The following is a 20,000-nucleotide window of genomic DNA, read 5'->3' on the forward strand; positions in this document are numbered from 1 at the left end:
AGAGAGAGAGAGAGAGAGAGGTGAGAGAGAGAGAGAGAGAGGTGAGAGAGAGAGAGAGAGAGGTGAGAGAGAGAGAGAGAGAGGTGAGAGAGAGAGAGAGAGAGGTGAGAGAGAGAGAGAGAGAGAGAGAGAGGTGAGAGAGAGAGAGAGGTGAGAGAGAGAGAGAGAGGTGAGAGAGAGAGAGAGGTGAGAGAGAGAGAGAGGTGAGAGAGAGAGAGAGGTGAGAGAGAGAGAGAGGTGAGAGAGAGAGAGAGGTGAGAGAGAGAGAGAGGTGAGAGAAAGAGAGATGTGAGAGAGAGAGAGAGGTGAGAGAGAGAGAGAGGTGAGAGAGAGAGAGAGGTGAGAGAGAGAGAGAGGTGAGAGAGAGAGAGAGAGAGAGAGGTGGGAGAGAGAGACAGAGAGAGAGAGAGAGAGAGAGAGAGAGAGAGAGAGAGAGAGAGGTGAGAGAGAGAGAGAGGTGAGAGAGAGAGAGAGGTGAGAGAGAGAGAGAGGTGAGAGAGGTGAGAGAGGAGAGGTGAGAGAGAGAGAGAGGTGAGAGAGAGAGAGAGGTGAGAGAGGAGAGAGAGAGGTGAGGAGAGAGAGGTGAGAGAGAGAGAGAGAGTGAGAGAGAGAGAGAGGTGAGAGAGAGAGAGAGAGGTGAGAGAGAGGTGTGAGAGATAGAGAGAGGTGAGAGAGAGAGAGAGAGGTGAGAGAGAGAGAGAGAGAGAGGTGAGAGAGGAGAGAGAGAGAGAGGAGAGAGAGAGAGAGAGAGGTGAGAGAGAGAGAGAGAGAGGTGAGAGAGAGAGAGAGAGGTGAGAGAGAGAGAGAGAGAGAGAGAGAGAGAGTGAGAGAGGAGAGAGGAGAGAGAGAGAGAGGTGAGAGAGAGAGAGAGGTGAGAGAGAGAGAGAGAGAGAGAGAGAGAGAGAGAGGTGAGAGAGAGAGAGAGAGAGAGAGAGAGAGGGAGAGGTTGAGAGAGGGAGAGAGAGAGAAGGTGAGAGAGTGAGAGAGAGAGGTGAGAGGAGAGAGGAGTGGTGAGGGAGAGAGAGAGAGAGAGAGGTGAGAGAGAGAGGTGAGAGAGGAGAGGTGAGAGAGGAGAGAGGAGAGGGGAGAGGGGAGAGAGAGAGGAGTGAGGAGAGAGAGGGGAGAGGTTGGAGGAGAGAGAGAGTGGATTGAAGAGGAGAGAGAGAGGTGGAGGGAGAGAGGGGTGAGAGAGGGTGGGATTTGGAGGGGGTGAGAGAGAGAGAGGTGAGGGGAAAAGAGAGAGGTGAGAGAGAGAGAGAGAGGTGAGAGAGAGGGGAGGAGAGAGTGAGTGAGAGGTGAGAGAGGAGAGAGAGGTGAGAGAGTTGAGAGAGAGAGAGAGAGGTGAGGAGAGAGGTGAGAGAAGAGGAGAGAGGTGAGAGAGGAGAAGGGTGAGGGGAGAGAGAGAGAGTGTGAGAGAGGAGAGAGAGAGAGGTGCTGGTGAGAGAGAGAGAGAGAGAGGTGAGAGAGGTGAGAGAGAGAGAGAGAGAGGTGAGAGAGAGAGAGAGGTGAGAGAGAGAGGTGAGAGAGAGAGAGAGGTGAGAGAGAGAGAGAGGTGAGAGAGAGAGAGGTGAAAGAAAGAGAGGTGAGAGAGAGAGAGAGGTGAGAGAGAGAGAGAGAGGTGAGAGAGAGAGAGAGGTGAGAGAGAGAGGTGTGAGAGAGAGGTGTGAGAGCGAGAAATGAGAGTAACGAGTGAGAGTGAGAGTGAGAGTGAGAGTGAGAGTGAGAGTGAGAGTGAGAGCGCGAGTGAGAGTAACGAGAGCGAGCGAGGAGTGAGAGTAACGAGTGAGAGTGAGAGTGAGAAAGTGAACTTAAAAAGCGTGAGGAGCCGAACTCCCGATCTATCTTCCCCTAAATAAGAGCTAACGGAGTTAGTGACCTAATTCATTAAGCGCCAGACCTAAAGTGGGAGTTGCTAACTAAGGGTGATTTCCCTCAAGAATAACCCACTTCTCTCCATTGCCTAATCACCCCATGCCACGGCACCTTCCCCCCCCCCTCCTCTCCCTCTCTTTCCCCCCCCCACCTCTCTCTCTCTCTCTCTCTCTCTCTCTCTCTCTCTCTCTCTCTCTCTTTCTCTTTCTCTCTCTCTCTCTCCTCTCAGATCTAGCCCACACTATCCCTATCCATCTCCTCTCCCCATTCCTCCCCTTCCTATCTCCCCCTCTCTTTCCCATCCTCTCCATCTACCCCCCTATCCCTCTCTATTCCACTCCCCTCCCCCCCTTCATCCATCCTCTCTCTCGTTCTCCATCCCCCTCCACCATGACACCCCAACCACTCCTCTCCTTCCCACTCTCCGCTCAACCCTCTACCCCCTCCTCTCCCCATCCACCCCCTCCTCTCCCTCTCCACCCCCCTCCCCCTCCCGCCACTCCCCCCTAACCAATCCCCTTCCCCTGTCGAGTCCTTCCTCCCCGCCCCCCTGACCCGCCTGCTACTCACCCTGCTCGGCGATCTCGATCTCCCTGCGCCCGAACGCGGCCTGGGAGATGTTCTTGACGCAGAAGTCGGTCGAGCCCTTGGAGGTCTTCTGCGACTTCTCCCGCGGGGACTGCTCGTCCTCATCGCTGCTGGAGCCCGTGTAGGAAGCTGTCGACGAGAAACAAAACATGTTGTCAGCATAAAAAAAATACGGTGTGCCTCGTCTTCGGATAAACAGCCTCCATTTTGTTTTCTCTTATTGCATGATACTCACCGCTGTGCTCTGTTGAACATTAAAATGAAATACTCCAATAAAATAAAGCCTTTTGAGACAAAAGTTTCGCACTTTTTGGCAGCGCGGAAATGTGGTTGACTGCATTTTAGACACAGGCGTAAAAGCAAATGAACAATTATTTCAACTATATCGGCTTATCAATATGAAAAGAAAAATAAGTTCATCCTTTATCATCGTACAAGAACTGGAACTCGGGACTCACCGTCGCTATCCTTGAAGTACTATATCTAGAAGAAACCAAAAGCGCCACTTACCTTGATAAAATAAAACCTATACTTAAATTACGGAGGCTACAGACCCTCCACACATCAGTCATTCATACGAACGCAGACTCGCGCTTAGGAGCCACTCACAAATGGAGGACTACACACTCGACCTTGTATCCACAATGGAAAAAATCGCTCTAAAATACATACCACATAAATAGAGGTACCGTGGACACTTACTACAGGTAAAAGAAAAAAAGTACAAACAGCTTGGCAAGGAACACAAGAAAGAAGCAGAAATTAAGAAGCACAAAAGCTAAACATGCAAATTGGGAGACCACGAGAGGAGCGATCACCTCGTACCCTCCCCGCACATGCACAGGCGCCGGCCCGCACTCCACGACCCTTGGGCCTTGCTTACATCTTCCCGGCATCCTTTCCGGTTCTTCCTCCTCTTATCTAGCCACCCACGAGGTAAACATAGCCTCGAGGACGCTCACTCACCTTAACTTCTCGGCAAAGTTAATGGAATACAGTGCTCCCCGCGGAATCTAATAACACCCGGTAGGCAGTCTCTGGGGTTCTCGACACCTCTGGCTGCCGCCCATGGGCCTCGGCTTCGCCTTCGCTCGCCACCAAACAGACACAGGAGACACAGGGAATGACTGACAGACTCAAGCAACTGATTTGCTAAAATGAAAGAGATTAACATCCGACAGTGGATGCTAATCCCTCGGACTTGAACCATAAGGTCAATAGCGCATATTTGCAAAAGGTCCTGATTTCCGGTATGATAAATGATGGCCGATGACGTCATTGGTGAACCCTTGCCTTTCCTTCTCATTACCTAGAATTATGATGGTCTGCAGCGAGACGAATAAGAGAGAGAATGAATACGTCTGTGTGTGTGTGTGTGTGTGTGTGTGTGTGTGTGTGTGTGTGTGTGTGTGTGTGTGTGTGTGTGTGTGTGTGTGTGTGTGTGTGTGTGTGTGCGCGCGCGCCCAGCAGGCAATGAGAGCAGGCCAAGCAGGACGATTAGGCCGTGACCTGCGAGAGACGATTAGGGCGTGACACATGGAGCCTGCGAGAGCCCGAAAGGGAGCGAGCGAGACTGACACAGTGACGCAACCTGTCACGGCTTAATTGGCAAAGGAGGCGTCCTCGCGACTTTCCTAATAGCCGCAGCGCCGCGTCGTCTGCAACGCTCTGCCAGGGGCCTGAAAGCCTCGTGACAGCGTGGGAACAAATAAACGGCGTCCTCAGCCTCCCGCCCACGGCCTGTCCTCAGGGAAGGATCAGTCGACGAACAAACACGGGGGCGAAGACCACGGAAAGTTTCCCGGCGTCGCCACTGGCTCGCACCGAACACGGGCGCCCAGCAAAAGTCGCCATTCCAGTTTATCTAGGGAGGGAAAAGTTGCTGAAAGAGCTTTACAAATTCGTCCAACTTCTCGCCAGGAAGTGTCCCGGTCTTAGAGCGACGCAAGCCTCCGTCACATCCTCATTCTTGACAACTGCACATTGTCTCGGCCTAATTGCACCCTTTCAAAGCCGCGGCACTCGGAAGAGCACGAAATCAGACGGTTTTCCAGTGCACTTACAACCTTAACACGCGCGCGAGGACCTCAACCGCTGCATCACGTACTAGATAAAGGCTTATCTGCCTCGCACAGAAAGGCTTCGTCCACCACAGGTACACACGCATATTCTATAAATACTCACTCGAGGCAAAACAAAATTAAGAAATTAAAAAGTCCACCTTCTAGGGGAAAAAAACATTAATTACAGCATAATGCATGCTACCCCCATGCCGTCACAAACAGTGGCATTTATTCCATCCGTATTCCACCGCTGTCCCCATTTGTGTCTAAAACATATGCACTGGGGAGGGCGGGGATGTTTATGCGTCTGGAAGAGGCGGGCGGGAGAGGGAAGTGGGGAGAGGGGAGTGGGGAGAGGGGAGTGGGGAGCGGGGAGTGGGGGGAGTGGGGGGAGGAGAGGAGGGAAGGAGGAGGGAGGAGGGAGGAGAGGATGGCAAGGGAATGTATACAGCCGTGAGGGTATGTAAGCGCTTTGCCTCCTTTGCGCGCGCGCGCAGAAAGGCGAGGAGAGCAGAAGGGTGAAAAGAAGGAATAACGGAAGAAATACAAGGAGGGAGGGAGAAAAGCCGGAATAAAGGAAGAAAGCAAAGGAGGGAGGGAATCCTACATGTGGAGGAGCAGATGGACACGATGGAGGAGCGGCGGGAGTCGAAGCGAGGTCCCGTCGGCAAGGAGAATCTCCGCTTGGTTCTGTCCTTAAAGCCCGACGCCGTCGCCTCCACCACCTTCTCGCTCAGCTGCGCCAGGTGAGAACAGGGCGGTCAGACTCGGCCAGGCGGGCTCGCCTCGCATGCACGGAGCCACGCCACAAAGCGGGCGGTGACAGGAGGGGCGTCACGGGGTGCTGATGGCGATGGTGGTGATGCGATGGTGGTGATGGCGATGGTGGTGATGGCGATGGTGGTGATGGCGATGGTGGTGATGGCGATGGTGGTGACGGTAATGGTAACACTGGTGGTGCGAATAATGATGATAGTGGTGATGATGAAGGTAATGGTGATGATGAGAATGATAGTGATGATGGTGATTAACTTCGATTTTTCAATAAGGCAATAACAACAATATTTATTACAGTCTCTGTGGTTCGCTATCAAAAGTCATAAGCGGCACTGCTTTGATTTTAATCAAATTAAAAAGGTAGAGAACATCGTATATTCAGCCAGAAATATATTTCAATAAAAATACGACTGTCACACCAAACTTCCCATCAAAAAGGAAGGCAACAAATAAATGGTGCACAAAGAAATGCTAGACCCTGTTTTGCCTCCCTTTGCGTCCTTCCTTCAGCGTAAGATCAAGGTCGGTCATCTGGCATTCCTCCCCCCCCCCCCCCTTCCCGAAAACGAAAGAACACTAATCGTACGCAATATCCTAATTGTTTTCCCCATTACGTCATCGCCCATGAACATACCGCTGCCTGACAAGCGGCGTCCGCACATCGCTCGCTTATCAGATTATCTGTCTCACTAACACGCACCAAAAGTCAAAATACAATTTGTACTTCACACCCGAGCTAGGACAGCGGTGCCCAAAGAAGTGGAAAACGAAAGTAAATCGTGCGCACACAAAAAAAGTTCACATTCGCACTCACACCCTCACTCTCATTCTCACATTTACACTCTCACACCCTTCCACGCTGTTACATACATACATACATACATACATACATACATATATACATACATACACACACACATACATACACACACACACACACACACACATACATACACACACACACACACATACATACACACATACATACATAAATACACACACATACATAAATACACACACATACACACACATACACACACACACACACACACACACACACACACACACACACACACACACACACACACACACACACACACACACACACGTGTGCTAGGCAGCCGTACCCTCCTTTTCCCTGATGTTACCTTATTCATAAGCGAATACACACAAAACTCCCTCTATGTCACTTTCGTCTATTTTCACAGAACACACGCATCGCCGTCCCCACGCCTCCTTCAGACAGCCTCAAAGGACTCAAAGGGGGAAACAAGAGGAAAAGGTTCGGCGACGATTGAAAATTCCACCGGAGTAGGCTTTTTTTTTTTTTTTCATTTTTTCTTCTTTTTCTTCGTTCTCGCTTTCCCCTTTTTCCTCTCCCTCTCCCTCTCCCTCTCCCTCTCCCTCTCCCTCTCCCTCTCCCTCTCCCTCTCCCTCTCCCTCTCCCTCTCCCTCTCCCTCTCCTCTCCCTCTCCCTCTCCCTCTCCCTCTCCCTCTCCCTCTCCCTCTCCCTCCCCCTCTCCCTCTCTCTTTCTCCCTGGTTTCTCAGTCTCCAACATACGACCTAACCTCTTATCCCTTTCCTCTTTCCTCTTCCCCCTTCCCCTTTTCCCCCTTTCTCCTTTTCCCCCTTTCCCCCTCCTCCCTCTTTCTCCCTCTCTTCTTGAAGTCCCCCTCGATAAGGCGACCAGTATCCAAACATCATCAGCTTGGCTTAGGTGTCCACCCCACGTCTTCATTATACTAGAGCAATCTTCCATCATCTCTCTACACTTTCCCCCTCGTCCGTTATCTTCTTTCTTCAGTGAAGAGGGAGGAGGAGGGGGAGATGAAGGAAGAGGAGGAGGAAGAGGAGGAGGAAGAGGAAGAGGAAGAGGAAGAGGAAGAGGAAGAGGAGGAGGAGGAGGAGGAGGAGGAGGAGGAGGAGGAGGAGGAGGAGGAGGAGGAGGAGGAGGAGGAGGAGGAGGAAGAGGAGGAGGAAGAGGAGGAGGAAGAGGAAGAGGAAGAGGAAGAGGAGGATGGGGAGGAGGAGAATAAAGAAGAAGAAGAAGAAGAAGAAGAAGAAGAAGAAGAAGAAGAAGAAGAAGAAGAAGAAGAAGAAGAAGAAGAAGAAGAAGAAGAAGAAGAAGAAGAAGAAGAAGAAGAAGAAGAAGAAGAAGAAGAAGAAGAAGAAGAAGAAGAAGAAGAAGAAGAAGAAGAAGAAGAAGAAGAAGAAGAAGAAGAAGAAGAAGAAGAAGAAGAAGAAGAAGAAGAAGAAGAAGAAGAAGAAGAAGAAGAAGAAGAAGAAGAAACAACAGCAGCAACAACAACAACAAAAGACGAGGACGGAACAAGTGACACGCACGGATCGCAGCGGGCGCGAGGGACGGCAGGCGGCCACTTGTTCGAAAGAAGAGCAGGTCACAGGGTGTCGTGACGTATCGACCCCCCCCCCCCCCCCCCCCCCCCCCCCCAACGCCCTCCCCGTGATCCCCTTGCCACCACTTGAGACCTTAAGAGCGGCCCTTCATGTTTTGCTTTTTTTGTTCTCCTATTTCGTTCCTCCTATTGCACTGTTTCGTTTTTTTTTTCCCTTCTTTCTTTCTTTCTTTTTTACACCGTTCCGCCTCTCTCTAATGCTAGTAGTGTTATGTTTATATGTAACTTATTCCCTCCTTCACGATCATATTAGCTATATTTCATTTTCATTTTTTTATCTTCATTTTTCGCTCCTTATTCTCCCTATTCTTCTCCTTCCTCCTCTTTCTACCTTTTAATTTTCCTTATCCTCTTCCTCTTCCTCTTCCTCCTCCTCCTTCGCCTTCCAATCCTCTCCACATCCTCTCTCCCTCATTTCACCCCCTCTTCCTTCTCCCCCCTTCCCTCTCCCTCCCTTACCCCCTTACACCCCCCCCCCCCCCAACTCCTTTCCTTCCTGCTCAAGTAAGTTTACGACTGTTTACGCGGTACTATTTCAGTCCCCTTTCGACCACTCCCCCCCCTTGCGTTTCCTTTAAGATGCGCTTCGGGGATATTAACTGCAAAGGAGGAAGAGTTGAAGGAGGAGGAAGAGGAGGAGGAAGAGGAAGAGGAGGAGGAGGAGGAGGAGGAGGAGGAGAGGAGGAGGAAGAGGAGGAGGAGGAGGAGGAGGAGGAGGAGGAGGAAGGGGAGGAGGAAGAGGAGGAAGAGGAGGAGGAAGAGGAAGAGGAAGAGGAAGAGGAAGAGGAGGAGGAGGAGGAGGAGGAAGGGGAGGAGGAAGAGGAGGAAGAGGAGGAGGAAGGGGAGGAGGAAGAGGAGGAGGAAGAGGAGGAGGAGGAGGAAGAGGAGGAGGAAGAGGAGGAAGAGGAGGAGGAAGAGGAGGAGGAAGAGGAAGAAAAGGAGGAGGAAGAGGAGGAGGAAGAGGAAGAGGAAGAGGAAGAGGAGGAGGAGGAGGAGGAGGAGGAGGAAGAGGAGGAAAAGGAGGAAAAGGAGGAAGAGGAGGAAGAGGAGGAGGAGGAAGAGGAGGAAGAGGAGGAAGAGGAGGAGGAAGAGGAGGAGGAGGAAGAGGAGGAGGAGGAAGAGGAGGAGGAGGAAGAGGAGAATTAGGATTAGGAGGATGAGGAGGAGGAGGAGGATTAGGAGGAGGAGGAAGAGGAGAATTAGGATTAGGAGGATGAGGAGGATTAGGAGGATTAGGAGGAGGAGGAAGAGGAAGAGGAAGAGGAAGAGGAAGAGGAAGAGGAAGAGGAAGAGGAAGAGGAAGGAGGAGGAGAAAGGAAAAAGAAAGTAAGGAAACAGAAAGTAAGGAAGAAGGAAGGAGTAAAAAAGATGACGAAATTCACCTTTTCTCTTGCATCCATCTCGAAATGATTTTAAAATATACAAATATATTTATTTGAATTTCTATTATACTGGCGCAACTTAGCCGCCTAGCTGTATATAATCACGGTATTCAAAATAAAACGCATCCTCGTTAACTCTGTGCAATTTCATGCCTCGCAACATTCCACTCTCTCCTTCTCGCTCTTTGTCACTCGCTCAGTCACTCATTCACGCATTAACTCACTCACTCATTTACTCACGCACATGAGCACTCACTCACGTACACGAGCACTCACTCACGCACACGAGCACTCACTCAAGCACACGAGCACTCACTCACGCACACGAGCACTCACTCACGCACACGAGCACTCACTCACGCACACGAGCACATACTCACGCACACGAGCACTCACTCACGCACACGAGCACTCACTCACGCACACGAGCACTCACTCACGCACACGAGCACTCACTCACGCACACGAGCACTCACTCACGCACACGAGCACTCACTCACGCACACGAGCACTCACTCACGCACACGAGCACTCACTCACGCACACGAGCACTCACTCACGCACACGAGCACTCACTCACGCACACGAGCACTCACTCACGCACACGAGCACATACTCACGCACACGAGCACTCACTCACGCACACGAGCACTCACTCACGCACACGAGCACTCACTCACGCACACGAGCACTCACTCACGCACACGAGCACTCACTCACGCACACGAGCACTCACTCACGCACACGAGCACATACTCACGCACACGAGCACTCACTCACGCACACGAGCACTCACTCACGCACACGAGCACTCACTCACGCACACGAGCACTCACTCACGCACACGAGCACTCACTCACGCACACGAGCACTCACTCACGCACACGAGCACTCACTCACGCACACGAGCACATACTCACGCACACGAGCACTCACTCACGCACACGAGCACTCACTCACGCACACGAGCACTCACTCACGCACACGAGCACTCACTCACGCACACGAGCACTCACTCACGCACACGAGCACTCACTCACGCACACGAGCACTCACTCACGCACACGAGCACTCACTCACGCACACGAGCACTCACTCACGCACACGAGCACTCACTCACGCACACGAGCACATACTCACGCACACGAGCACTCACTCACGCACACGAGCACTCACTCACGCACACGAGCACTCACTCACGCACACGAGCACTCACTCACGCACACGAGCACTCACTCACGCACACGAGCACTCACTCACGCACACGAGCACTCACTCACGCACACGAGCACTCACTCACGCACACGAGCACTCACTCACGCACACGAGCACTCACTCACGCACACGAGCACTCACTCACGCACACGAGCACTCACTCACGCACACGAGCACTCACTCACGCACACGAGCACTCACTCACGCACACGAGCACTCACTCACGCACACGAGCACTCACTCACGCACACAAGCACTCACTCACGCACACGAGCACTCACTCACGCACACGAGCACTCACTCACGCACACGAGCACTCACTCACGCACACGAGCACTCACTCACGCACACGAGCACTCACTCACGCACACGAGCACTCACTCACTCACGCACACGAGCACTCACTCACTCACGCACACGAGCACTCACTCACTCACGCACACGAGCACTCACTCACGCACACGAGCCTCATCCAGCAGTCTGGATTATGAAGCATTCTCATCTGAATCGTTTCGTTTCTTCCTGCCCCATTTTACAGCTGTTTTCCCGCACGCTGAAGGATATCAAAAGGTTTTACCGAAGCGGAGGGTCCAATAACCTCGTCGTAATAACAGCCAATCACCTGTCCCTCCCTTTCTTTTATCTAGTTTTTTTTATTCTCTTTCTCCCCTTTTTGTTTTCTTCAGAATATTCTGCCTACCCCCCCCCCCCCCCCCCTTCAGCCAGGCGTGTTATAAAACCTTCCATTTCTATTTCACTAACCAACTCCTCCTTTCCCTCTCGTCTATTCTCCTTCCCCCCCCCCCCCCCTTCTTTTACTACACTTTCATCATCTCATTTCTTTCCCTCCCTTCGTCTTCTCTCACTTACTTACATATTCCCAATCTATTTTCAACCCCTGTCTTCTACCCTCTCCCCCCCCCCCCCCTTCCAGTTCTCACTTCCTTGCCTGTGAAGCCCTACCGTTGGTACTTTCGAACGCATAGGGGAAGATAGTACAGTATAGTATAATATAGCATAACATAGTACAATATAGTATATTATAGTATAATATCCCTCCCTCCCTCCCTCCCTCTCATGACGAAGGCAGCCTTAAACACACGAATACTGTCGTTTCCCTCCGCCGGCACTGAAGTAACGAATCCCCCCAAAGCTCATCGCCATAATTAACCTTATACGGCTCGCTGTTGAATGACCCTCCCCCCCCCCCCCCCCCACGAGTAACGCCTGCGTATTCATGCATATTACCCATAATGGCGGAGAAATACGCAACGGGTATCAGATACTCATTCTTCTTTCGTCAAATATGACCCCGTTGCGTTATCCGCTGCAATGCACAGCGTTGCAGAATGAGCGAAACCCTGGCCGGAGCAGCGTGCACTTCCTCTCCCTAAAGCGTTCACGGTGAAAGCCACGCGGCCATAGCATTTCCTGTTTTACGATCCTCCTATAAACTCCAATATGGAAAGCCTCTTTGCCTCATTGGCGTCTGAATAAACAATGAGGAAAAACACGTTTCTCGCACAAAATAAGAAGACTTAAAACGCTCAGTTTGGTAAAAAGTGCATTGAACGAATAAAAGAACCAGGGACTAATGGTAATGGAACAAATTTATTTTTGTATATGTATGAATGTATGCTCGTGTGCGTGTGCGAGAGAGAGAGAGAGAGAGAGAGAGAGAGAGAGAGAGCGAGAGAGAGAGAGAGAGAGAGAGAGAGAGAGAGAGAGAGAGAGAGAGAGAGAGAGAGAGAGAGAGAGAGAGAGAGAGAGAGAGAGAGAGAGAGAGAGAGAGAGAGGTGCAGAAACAAGAGGCAGGCAGTGAGAAAATCAGAAAGAAGATGCGACTCAAACCGAAAAAATCAAATGATAAAGGAGAAAGGAAAAAGTGCGAGAATGTGAATTAAGCATAAACAGACAAAAGAAGGAAAGAAAAAAAATGACAGAAACCTGGACGACCTCCTTCCTCATGTCCATCGCCCTGTCCTCGGCAGGCCCTCCTGATCGCTGGCCCATCCTGTCCACAGCCTCTGCTATCATACCACTCTCTCCTACCAAGTCCCTCCGACCAAGTCCCTCCGACCAAGTCCCTCCGACCAAGTCCCTCCGACCAAGTCCCTCCGACCAAGTCCCTCCGACCAAGTCCCTCCGACCAAGTCCCTCCGACCAAGTCCCTCCTACCAAGTCCCTCCTACCGCACCAACGCCCGCCCGCCGAAACCTGGACAAGAGCCCACAGAGAGCGTAAATATCCGATCGAGTGTCCGTCACTGGCAGCGAAATAAAACCATTAGGTTTCAGTCTCCTTTGATCAACAATGAAAAACAAGAAAGCGTTGGGACTGTTCTTATCGCTCCCGGGTAAAAAGATGGCGTTTCTGTGGGTCTGCGAGAGAGTGTGGCGGATGGTTCGGGGAAGGATGCGAGGATGGAGGGAATAGGGTAGAAGGAATAGGGCGAGCGAGCATGCAAGAGTGACAGCGGGGAAGCTCTGGCTCCGCGGGCCTGGCACACCTCCAAAAACGGGCTTCCTCGCCACTCCTCCACTCCCCCCCCCCCCCTCTCCTCTTCTTCACCTATCCCTCCACTCTCCCTACCAACCTTCCACCCCCTTGCGAGCACACTGCATCCGCCCTTGAAGAGGATAGCGCACACAATACACAAGATGGTGACGATGACGCTGTCACGGCCGACAACGATTCTGGTCCGTGTGATGGTGAGGATGGTGAGGCGGCACAGCACCGGCGCCACCGCAGCGATGGTGCAGTCCAGCTGCGAGCTGCCGCGGTTAGGCCTGGCCTCAATTTACGGCGCTAATTACGGTCGCGGTGCCGCTGGGCTGAAGGCACGGCTGGGCTACGTCATGTTTTTTTTCTGGAAGACGGGTTGGGGATGGGAGGGGGGGAGGCACACAGCGAAATTCCGCGTCGGAAAACCAAAGAAAGAATAACCGAAAAACACACACACACAACGGGTAGAACATCTGTTGATAAGAAATACCAACACCGAGACAGAACGAAAAACATATTAATGCACAAACGGAGGAAAACACGCCACTAACAACCCTACAAAGAAAGGACACTAACTCATTAAGAACACAAAGACGAGGAACACGCCAACGACCCGAAATAACAATGCAGAACCGCGCAGGATGACCGCGCTCTCCTTCGCAAAAACAACCGTGGAACCAAACACCATGACTGAACAAAAAGAAAAGTCTTTGCCTTCAACAACAAAATCAAACGGACAAAAGACACTGCGAAGAAAAATAACACGACAATTGACAACCGACCCCAAAACAAGGTCATTAATGCTTGTGATAACTACGATACGAATATTATGCTGCATCACAGTACTCGTTCAAGGAATCGCAAGAGGGAGAGAGGGAGAGAGGGAGAGAGGGAGAGAGGGAGAGAGGGAGAGAGGGAGAGAGGGGGAGAGGGAGAGAGGGGGAGAGGGAGAGAGGGGGAGAGGGGGAGAGGGGGAGAGGGGGAGAGGGAGAGAGGGAGAGAGGGAGAGAGGGAGAGAGGGAGAGAGGGAGAGAGGGAGAGAGGGTGAGAGAAAGGGAGGACTAGGAGGAGGGAGGAAAGGAAGGAGACGGGGAGAGTGAGTGATAAAAAGAAAGAGAAAAAAAAAAAGCAAGAGAGAAACAAGAGTTAGAAAGAGTAAGAGAAATGAGCACACAGAAAAGTGCGGATTTAGTAATGACCTTCAAAGCAATATCAAGTGCAAAGAGAACAGCCGTCATCACCTTTAAACGAAGCCTCACACACGGGGGGGGGGGGGGGGGGGGAGAGGAGAGAAGAGGAGAGATGAGGGGAAAGAGAGAGGAGAAAGAACGGGAAAGTGGTGGAATGAGGAGGAAGAGAGAGACACGGGGAAAGGTGTGTGGTGTGTGTGGTGGGTGGGTGGGTGGGTGGGTGGGTGGGTGGGTGGGTGGGTGGGTGGGTGGGTGGGTGGGTGGGTGGGTGGGTGGGTTGGAGCTAGAAGAGTTAGAAAAGAGAGGGGAAAAAATCGATCATGAGAAATTTGAGAGAGGCAACGTAAAGATTTTAACACGAATGTAATCGAGAGAAAGACTTATTCCCGGGAGCGAAAAAAAACCCAAGAGGCGGATGGGCCGAGAGGTCAAGGAGGTGGGATGAGGGGAGAGGGGAAGGGAGAGGGGAGAGGGGAAGGGAGAGGGGAGAGGGGAAGGGAGAGGGGAGAGGGGAGGGAGGGGAAAAAAAGGTGTCGTAGGCATACGTGGACGAGGAGGGGGACGGTGATGATGGCGATGGTGCGGAGAGAGGACCATCGCCATCAGTACGGTGATGATGATGATAATGATGATGATAAAGAGGATAGAGATAATGGTGATGGAGGCAATGATGATGCTGATGGCATTGTCGACAAAGGAGGAGATGGTCATGTAAAAAAAAAAAAAAAAAAAAAAAAAGGTAAAAAAGAGAAGAAAGGACAAGGGAAAGGTCACAGCGAAGGAGAATACAAGGGCTAACATAAGAAAAATAAGAGGAGGCGCAAAAACAGGAATAGAAAGACTATAAACTGCCGCGAAGGACAGATGGTGACAGCTGCAGAACACGAAGTGAGGCTGCGACGAGAACTGCTCAGAGAAGCAAATTCAATAAAGACAAGGATGGAGATGCGAGAAAACACTCTTACGAAAGCGAATCAGAACAAAAGGCAATAATGGGTAACAATGAATGAAAACAAAGGATAAACGGTAAATGAGAGAGAATAGCATCTCACCAAAAGGGGGGCGTCCGTAACAAAATTAATAAATAAAGGACGCTGCATGAATATAAAATAACTAAACTACAAAACTTATGTCAAATCCGGTGGAAGAGACGAAACGATTAAAAAAAAGAATGACACTGAGGAAGAAGAGGAGGAGGAGGAAAAAAGAGGAGGGGATGGAGATGGAGACGGAGACGGAGACGGAGACGGAGACGGAGACGGAGATGGAGACGGAGATGGAGATGGAGATGGAGATGGAGATGGAGATGGAGATGGAGATGGAGATGGAGATGGAGATGGAGATGGAGATGGAGATGGAGATGAGAAGAAGATGAAGATGAAGATGATGAAGAAGATGATGATGAAGATGAAGAAAAGCAGAAGAAAAAGAAAAAGCAGAAGCAGAAGTAGAAGTAGAAGTAGAAGCAGATGACAAAGCAGAAGTAGAAGAAGGAGAAGTAGAAAAAGGAGAAGGAGAAGAATAAGCAGGAAAAGAAGAGGACAAGAAAGAGAAAAAGGCGAAAAAAGGCGGAGACAGAGACAGAGGAGGAGGAGGAGGAGCTGGGACGCGGCCAAGAGCGAGCGCAGGGCCGAGCCGGGCCGCCCAGGAAACTTCTTGGACCGAGAAACTCCAGCCTAAGAAAACAAGAATCGGCGAGGAGGCGACGCGACGTTTCAACCCGAGTGGAGACAGGGAGAGGGGGGGGGGGAGAGAGAGAGAATGGAGAGAGAGAGAGAATGGAGAGAGAGAGAGAGAATGGAGAGAGAGAGAGAATGGAGAGAGAGAGAATGGAGAGAGAGAGAGAATGGAGAGAGAGAGAGAATGGAGAGAGAGAGAGAATAGAGAGAGAGAGAGAATGGAGAGAGAGAATGGAGAGAGAGAATGGAGAGAGAGAGAGAATGGAGAGAGAGAGAGAATGGAGAGAGAGAGAGAATGGAGAGAGAGAGAGAATGGAGAGAGAGAGAGAATGGAGAGAGAGAGAGAATGGAGAGAGAGAGAGAATGGAGGGAGAGAGAGAATGGAGAGAGAGAGAGAATGGAGAGAGAGAGAGAGAGAGAGAGAATGGAGAGAGAGAGAGATGGAGAGAGAGAGAGAGAGAGAGAGAGAGAGAGAGAGAGAGAGAGAGAGAGAGAGAGAGAGAGAGAGAGAGAGAGAGAGAGAGAGAGAGAGAGAGACAGATATTGAGACAGAGATACAGATACAGAGAGAGAGAAAAAAAGAGAAAGAGAAAGAAAGACGTGGGGGCGGGGGAGACGAGATGAAGTTGGTTAAAAGAGAAAGGGAAGAACGAAGAGAGAAGAGGGAGAAAAGCGGCAAGAACAGAGAAAAGGGGGGAAGGAAAACATTTCCTAGTTGTGCCTTGACTGTACCAGCAGCAACTTTTGATCTTGCTTTTGAACCGAGCGGGAGTACGCCTTCTCTCCCTCCGACTCTTCATTATGCATTATCAATAATATTGTTTTCATGTTTTCATTACTATCATCAATATCATTACTACCATCATCTTTATCATTAACTTTATGATCGCTATCTTTATCGTTATCATTAATATCAATATCATTATCATCATCATCATCATCATTGGAGTTATCATCGGTATCTTTATTTATCATTACTATCAATATCACTATCACCACCATCATCATTAGCGTTATCATCGCTATCTTTATCGTTATCATTACTATCATCATCATCATGATCATAACCGTCCTCATATCCCTGCATTCCACATTTTCACCCTTATGGGCAATCGCTGTTCCTCCATTCCCTTTTTCCTCTCGTTTCCACGTTTATCTACCCATCCTTCCGATCACTTTTACCTCTCTCGTCCCCCTTCTCTCTTCTTTTAGTTCGTACCTTCTCATTTTACACTCCCTTCTCCTTCCTCTTCCTTACTCCCTCTTTCTGCTTACACGTTTTCTCTCCTTTTATCTTTTTTTTTTTTTTTTCTTTTCTTTTCCACCCCAAGGAGAGGAGGAAAGACAAGGACGCTGGCGGTGACAAATGTATTAAGAGATTGTGGGCGATTAAAGGAGAAAGGGAAAAAAGTAAATGTTTGTGGGGACAGGAAAGGGGGAAGGGGAAAGGGGGAAGGGGGAGGAGGAGGGGGAGGAGGAGGGGGAGGAGGGGGAGGAGGAGGGGGAGAGGGAGGAGGAGGGGGAGGAGGAGGGGGAGAGGGAGGAGGGGGGAGGGGGGAGAGGGAGGAGGAGGGGGGAGGGGGGAGGGGGAGGAAGAGGGGGGAGGGGGGAGGAAGAGGGGGGGAGGGGGAGGAAGAGGGGGGGAGGGGGAGGAAGAGGGGGGAGGGGGGAGGAAGAGGGGGGAGGGGGGAGGAGGTTGGGGAGGAGGAGGGGGAGGAGGACGAGGAGGAGAGGGAGGGGGTGGGGGTGGGGGGGAGGGGGGAGGGGAGGAGGAGGAGAGGAAAATTGGAAAATTTAAATAAAAGCGGAAGAAAAAAAACCCGAAAAGCTCCTAAACCAGCAGCGCAGAGCCTCTCTCCCTCTCCCGCAGCCACGAGATCCGAGCGAAAGGGCACGTCGCACGAGAGGAGAGAGGGAAGGTGTGGTTCGCAAGGGGCTGCAGAGCGGGCGGGCGGCGGGCGCGGGCGGGTGGGCGGCCCAGCCAGGCAGCCAGCCGGAGGGGCTCGCGCTACTAAAGATGAGTTGGTCACATCGCGCCTAATGCAAAGCCCGGGGAACGTTACTTTACAACACCGCCTCCTGTGACCTCATTTCCCTTTTTCCTTTTTTTTCTCTCTCTCTCTTCCTTTCTTCAGAATGTCTCTTGCCCCTCTTTGTGTCCCTCTCTGTACTCTTTCTCTCTCCTACTGTCATCTGCCTCTTCCAAGAGATCCTGGGCGTACGGCTTTCCTATCCGGTGAATATACGTTTTTTATATATAAACTTTCTTCTTCATTTTTTCTCAAAGGTCATGGGATTCTGGAGCATCACCCGCACATAATCTCCCGGGTTTGGCCAGCCCGCCGCGGATCGATGGAAAACACGTGCTTGTTTCCCTTGGTCTTTCCCTTACATCGCGTCCACTATTACCTATCATGAAAAGACCTTTGCTCTCCGTCTCTGGCTTTTGGTCTCTGGTCCTGGACTGAGAGTCTGGTACTTCGTTTCATGGTTCCTGATACCTAGTCCCTGGTCCACATCCCTAGCTTTTGGTCACGAGTCCCTGGTCTATGGGTCCTGGTTCCTCGCCCCTAGTTCCTAGTCCTGCTTTCCCTCCTCGCGCCCGAAAAGAGCACGAAGAAACCCACAGTTTATTTTTGTGCTTCTTAAACCTGTCGCCCAAAAAACAACACTTTTGATCCTCTCGAGACCTCTCACTCCTCACACCGTCCTCTTCCCCTCCCCTCCCTCTCCCCTCCCTAATCCGCCTCCTACCTTTCCCTCCCTCCGCCATCTCTGACGTCACCTTCGCCTTTCTTTCCACGCTATTTTGTCCTCGGCGCATTTGAATGTCCCGTTACTTGCACGCGAATCCAGCACTGTGGAAACCTCTAACCTACTCCCGCCCTTCACCCCCACATACCCGTAACTCCATGCTGCTTGCACCACCTCACCCCCGCTACTAAAGACCTCGTTCAGTCCACCAACATGCCTGAGAAGAACGCTAAAGTCCAGCCCGCAAGAACACACACACAGAATTCTGCGAAACTGACACCAGCCCTCATTCCCCGTGACAGCAATTCGGTCACGTGTGGATGCCGCGCGAGGCATCTATTGCGTCTCTGCCGTGTTGGTCTTTCTCATTCGGCAAATAAAGAATATTTCGGAGTGATATAGCTCTGGCAACGTAACTGCATGTTACCCAAGATGTTCAAGTGTAAGTATGAATCATGGTGTATGCACTTATCATGTTTTGTACAAATAACACTCGGCTGCATAAAAAAGTATTTTAATAAACATAAGTAATATGGATGATATAAAAAAAATGCAAAACTTACATACTGGCAACTTATAATGCAACAGTGGAGCAAGATGATGTCATATAAAGGCCACGGTAGTACCCAAAGCACCTAACTTTCCCACGATAACAAACTCCTCACAAATAATGGAGGCCAAAACTGTGAGATACTTCGCCCAACCTGCCGACACCCGACCATGTCCGAAGAGACGACGTACATGCATCAAGGCAACACTAGACAACGAAATTTGACGCCGAGCGCTAAGGATCTACTGAGACTCTAGAATACATTACATAATCCCTCACAGACGCCCCATGACCACAAGTAACAGGTAACAAACCCAACGGATACAAAACTATGATGACAGTGGCTGGCCTTACACGTGCGAGAGTCCATCCTGACGGGGGTGTGACGCCCGTGTTCCTCGAGGGTGTGACGCCTCGGCTCTTCGAAAACCTCCATCCCGAACACGTCCTCTAGACCTCGCGCTCACGGCAAAGGGATAAAATCGAAGTCCTAACTCGGACGCCGATGTTCAGCCGACCTTCACCTGAACATCCACTCTCTGCAGTATCCTTTCAATCCTTCGCCCTGAATATAAAAAGGAATCCCGTAACTCACCCGAAACTTTGCAAAGTCGGATCACGCGAATGGGCGCTGACGACCACGTCGGCCGAGGGTATTTCTATGCCTTACACGGCGTCGCTGCCTTGTCCTGCATGGGAGGATGTCCCATTACACGCGCTGTAGAGATCCTTTCGCGAACCCGATGGACCGTCCGTGTATCGTAGCGCCTTTTCTTGCGACATTCGCGAGACGATATGTAAAAAAAAGTGTCACATTTTTCGCTGGATCTCTGACCTCCATTCCCATGGAGGACGACTAAAGGCGGAGTACCACGACCTCGCGTGACGTCAAAAGTGAACCCCTCCCCCCGCACACCAGCCCTCGTATCCCCTGAACGGCCCTAAAGCCATTGCTCTTTTAAAACCCCACCACGTCCATAACCCCGTTAAAAACCTACAAGTCGCGC

General features: G+C 51.1%; 1 protein-coding gene across 11 annotated transcripts in view; it reads right to left on the minus strand.

Moving 5' to 3' along the window:
* Nucleotides 1–20,000, minus strand: part of LOC125046208 (adenosylhomocysteinase-like 1) — a 234,893-nt gene that overhangs the window by 10,680 nt on the left and 204,213 nt on the right. For 7 of the 11 annotated variants that reach the window (XM_047643998.1, XM_047643990.1, XM_047643962.1 and 4 more), the window contains one exon: nucleotides 2,443–2,589. In XM_047643998.1, the coding sequence (XP_047499954.1) occupies nucleotides 2,443–2,589 (147 nt within the window). Of the gene's footprint in view, nucleotides 1–2,442; nucleotides 2,590–5,130; nucleotides 5,261–19,347; nucleotides 19,559–20,000 lie in introns of those variants that run through there. The other 4 variants (XM_047643973.1, XM_047644008.1, XM_047643982.1 and 1 more) reach the window with 2 other exon arrangements.

This window comes from Penaeus chinensis, chromosome 4 (assembly GCF_019202785.1).
Source record: "Penaeus chinensis breed Huanghai No. 1 chromosome 4, ASM1920278v2, whole genome shotgun sequence".
In the NCBI taxonomy this organism is placed as follows: domain Eukaryota; kingdom Metazoa; phylum Arthropoda; class Malacostraca; order Decapoda; family Penaeidae; genus Penaeus; species Penaeus chinensis.